The sequence below is a fragment of the Fulmarus glacialis genome, unplaced genomic scaffold, assembly GCF_000690835.1.
Source record: "Fulmarus glacialis isolate BGI_N327 unplaced genomic scaffold, ASM69083v1 scaffold6082, whole genome shotgun sequence".
In the NCBI taxonomy this organism is placed as follows: Eukaryota; Metazoa; Chordata; class Aves; order Procellariiformes; family Procellariidae; genus Fulmarus; species Fulmarus glacialis.
The window spans coordinates 10,657-15,034 of NW_009195827.1; the positions used below are offsets into that span (position 1 = coordinate 10,657).

At 58.1% G+C, this 4,378-nt stretch overlaps 1 protein-coding gene across 1 annotated transcript in view; it reads right to left on the bottom strand.

Annotated features, from left to right (window-relative positions):
• THOC5 (THO complex 5) overlaps positions 1-4,378 on the bottom strand; it is a gene marked incomplete at its 5' end in the record, with an annotated part of 14,001 nt that overhangs the window by 5,623 nt on the left and 4,000 nt on the right. The window contains 4 exons of the mRNA XM_009588218.1: positions 305-345; positions 735-812; positions 1,865-1,997; positions 2,513-2,627. Coding sequence (XP_009586513.1) covers positions 305-345; positions 735-812; positions 1,865-1,997; positions 2,513-2,627 — 367 coding nt within the window. The remainder of the gene's footprint in view (positions 1-304; positions 346-734; positions 813-1,864; positions 1,998-2,512; positions 2,628-4,378) is intronic.

Below are 4,378 nucleotides of genomic sequence, written 5' to 3' on the forward strand. Positions count from 1 at the left end.
CAGCCGGAGAGCTGCGACGCAGCTGCCGCTGCCGGATGGGATGCGAGTGTAGTGGGACGTGAGCCGGCAAGATTTGCACCCTGGCTCTCCTGCATTTGGGACAGAAAGTGGAAATGGCACCCCTCTCCTCCCAAGAAATGGCTGGATTTAACGTCAGTGCACCTACACACGCTCTCACAGCGCGCAGGGACCCATTCCCAGCCCCACTCACGCCCAGCTCCTCCCAGTTAGCAGGCACAGATTGGTTTGCCCACATGATACGGTGTTGGGAGAGGACCCAGAAGGGGACAGCGCTATCCCTTACCGTGGTCTGCTCCTCCTCCGCGTCAGAATCGCTTTCATCATCTGCAGAAAGAGAGGGGTGTAAGTGGGGACCGTCTGGGGCTCAGCAGTTTGCCCACAGCCAGCAGGACTACCAGCCCTTTCTCCAAGACCACAGCTCCCCCAGACATCGCCGGTCCCCCAAAAGCAGGGCCCTAGCAGGATGCAGACACACAGGAACATGTCCCCAGTACCAGAGGTCACTCCAACAGACGAGGGGCTGTGAACATCTCTCAGGAAGGAGGAGCCTGGGACAGAGATCAGCTGCCAGGGATTTTGGCCAGCAGCGCAGACACCAGGCACTGCGCCATTTCAGCACCCACCCCGGAACCCACCTGCTTCTCTACCCGACTCCTTTGCCTGCAGCACAGAGCATCAGGCAGGCTGCCTGTGGCAACACCACCTCAACTCACCCTGCGAGTCCTCAGGCGGCTTGTACAGGGCTTTGGCTTCCTCTACGCTCCCTTCAATGGCCACCACAAGCTTCTTATCTACAGAGGAGACATGAAAACTAAGTACGAACCCCACTTCTGTATGGGAAAGGCAGCTAGAAGCAGCCCTGCCCCAGAAAGCTCCGTGGTAGAGGAAGCTCAAACGAAGGGTCAGTGGGAAGAGGCAATTGTCCAGAGGGCTCCGTGGGGCCACCGCAGGGCTGGATCTCCTGGGTAGGACGGGGTCAGAGAAGGGAAAATGCTGGGTTTTGAGGGACTGTCCCTGGTAACCCTAAAGGCCAAATCTTCATCAAGAGCCAAGAGGGGTTGGGGTCTGGCTGGCACAAGCCGGGAGTGAGGAGTTGGGTCATCAGGGCTGCAGGTACTCGTTAGCAAGGACCTGGCATGGCCCAGTGCCACAGTGTGGGACATCCACGCTCCTCTGCCACCTGCCCCACTCCCAGAGCGGGTGGGATTGCAGCTGTCACGCTATGCTACAGCCCTCTCCACACAGGAGATGCGGACAGCCCAGGGGGATCCTGAGCCCTGCTGGGAAATCCCTCGTGCCTCAGGGAGGCTTCAGAAAGCCCCTTGAAATGCAAAGCTGCCTTCGGGGATGAAGGCTTTCAGATGAGCTGCGGGAAGGGCCTCTGCGAGGGTAGGCAGAGGTACCATCTGCTCTGGAGTCACCACCACCCACGGGTGGCACAACGTAGCACGCACCCCACAGAGTGACAGCTCTCGGGAGGCCATGTCAGCATCGAGCCAGCTTGCAGGCTGCAGGGACGTCCCTGCCAACCTTGAGAAGGAGGGGCAGAGGTGGCAAGCAAGCTTCCCAAGCAGTTCTTCCAGCTGAGGGAGCTGAGCAAACAAGGTTTCAAAAGCTGCTGCCTCATTGTGCTGGCCCCGGGGCCACCCCGCTGCTCCAGGCTCAGCAGAATCTGGCAGCAGAGCAGATGGGACAGAAATGACCTCCCACAGCGTCCCCAAAGCAGTGCTTTCTGCAAGCAGGAGGGAAATCTGGCCCGTGGGGGGAGCATTGCCACCCAGCCCCGGCTGGTGACAGCCCCTCGCAGTGTCACTGAGGACCGCGCTCCCCCCTCGGTGCTCACCGCAGGCCTGACCGTAGGCACTGGCTTGAACAAAGAGGACGTAGAGAGGCGGTGGGAGGTGTCGGGCTGTCTCGTACTGCTTGTGCGCCTGGTCGAAAGGCATGAAGAGATACTCCTGGACAGGCAGGGAGGCCTGGGGGAACAAGAGGGCTAACCTTCATCACTGGGAACAGAACAGTTTGCCTTCCTCACCCCCTCTTTCACCCCAGGCTGGCAAGCGGGAGACTGGAAACCAGCACAGCAACTGCGGTGCAGGGTTAAATGCAGCCACGGGCCCGGCGAGCCCCCAGGGAAGGGCTAGCAGCTCTCCTTTGCTGGAAAACTTTTGGATCTGAAAATAACCCAGTTCCTTCTCCTGTTTTTCCCTCCCAAGGCAATCACAAGGGACTGGAACTGCGTATTACTCTCTAGGGAAAGGCCCATTTAATGACTCCTCCATCCGCAGTTCTGCGGGAATTGCCGCATAAACAAGGAGACTCCAGAGGAGTCTTGGCACGAGGCAGATCTACCCCTCGTCCACACTGCCTGGGAGCAAAATATCTCCAAAGCAGAATCAGCCCAGGCGTTTGCACCTCTCTAACGCAGCCCTCGGAGCGTGACCTCAGCTCGGCCCCAAAGCCTTCTCCCCATCCTGCAGAGCTCAAGTACCTGCATGATGCTGTTGAGTCGAGGCTGGAGGCTGCTCAGATACTCCTTCTTCACCTCGATCTCCTTCAGGATCTTCTCCTTGCTGGTCAGGCACTCCTTGTACTTCTCTGCCAGCCTAGAGGTGGGAACTCGGTTACCACCACACATCACAACTACAAAGCCTGCTGGGGCCTGCCTGGGTCACGGGCCCCAGCTCTCCCGACCTGACAAAAGTCACTGCAGGAACCAGGAGAGCTCAGACACGGTGACAAACAAAGAGCTCTTAACGCCAAGGGCAAGCGGAGGCAGAAAGGAACTGATTAGAGCTGGAAAATGAACAGGGAGAGAAAGTGGAAGCTCAGCCTTGTGCTGTGCTCTGAGAAGGGACAGCAACCAGATCTTCCCTCAGCAGACCCGCTCCACGCCAGCCTCTGCTGCCGGCAGCCACGCCAACGGAGCCCTGCCGACCCCGCCAAGTTCCTGAAGAGGCTTTTCCACTTCATATCACCAGAGTCACTTCATGTCACATCAACTCCTTAGTTAAACTCATGAGAGCTGAGGTTTAACACACTAGCAAGTCCTCCTCTGTAACTGGGTAGAAAGCCCAGGAAAATGCAAGTTCACCACGACCCTCCGAGCCCTGGACACACTCGTGTTTAGGGAGAACACGTTAAATCTCCTTATTGCTGTTGACTGCAGCCTCTTGCCCAGCAGAAAGCAGCAGCAGGGTAAGCTGGGTAAGGAGGTGTGCTGCCCCGGACAAGCCACCACCGTGGCAGGGGGAACGGTGGGCTGGGGGCTCATGCACTCTCCTCTCAGGACCCTGCTCCCCACTGGACGAGAGCACCCGCAGTGCAGAGGACCCCCCTTCTGAGGGGGAACAACAGACGTGACACTGCAGGACTGAAACGCTTCTGTTTCCAAGCAAAACTACATTTGTATTGGGTCAACAGGCTCCGACACAATGCAGTTCCAAAGTCCAGCTTTCAGACACCTCTACTGAGCTCCCCGAGCTAGTGAGAGCAGCAAAGATCTCTGTAACACCACTCAAGAGGCACCTGTCGGAGGAGAATCCAAGACAAATCCAGTACTCCACAACGTGAGGGTTATGGATGGACACTAACAACCCCAACAGCATCAGAAAGTGCCCAAAGCACTACCGACATCTGCTCTTGAGGCAGCTGAAGAGGCAATTTCCCACCGCAACGGTGGCAAGAGGTGGTGTTCCCCAGATACTGTGGGGCGAGGACTGGGAATGGCAAGGCTTCTCAGCAATTCAACATGCAACTGCGGGACGGGCTCGGTTCAGCTCGTCTTTGCCCTCTACACAGTTTGCACTGAACAATCATTGTTAAGGAGAATCCTCAAGAGATCTCCAGGTTGAACGCTCCTCCGCAGAGTGTGCCGCAGGCAGAGCCTTCCGGAGGATCTCGGCTGCAGCGCAAACGGGTGCCTTCCACCAGGCAAAAGAAGCCAGGTTTGACATGAAGGGTCTGGGAGAGGCGAAGCACGAGGCGTTGGAGCCACGCAGCACCCACCTCTTGCTAGTCTGCTCTGCTGAGCTGCGCTGCTCACACAGCACCTACCGGCAGCTCAGACTGATCTTTCCAGAAGGCTGGTCTCGGCTGCTGCCTGGCTGAAAAAGCTGCTGGCCGTTATCAAAACACAGGAACGTCGCATCATGTTTGTTTTTCGCATGAGGCAAGAGTTGACGGAGCAGCTGAGCCACCTGGCCTGCCCGCACGTGCTGAGGGACCTCGGGGGTCAGAGCCTGCACCGAGGAGGTGGCTGCCAGAACCGGGACAACCGTGCCCGTCGCAGCTCAGCCGAGACGAGCGCTGTGCAGGCAGCTCCCCACCGTGGCAAGGCTAAGGAGCCAACGCAAGC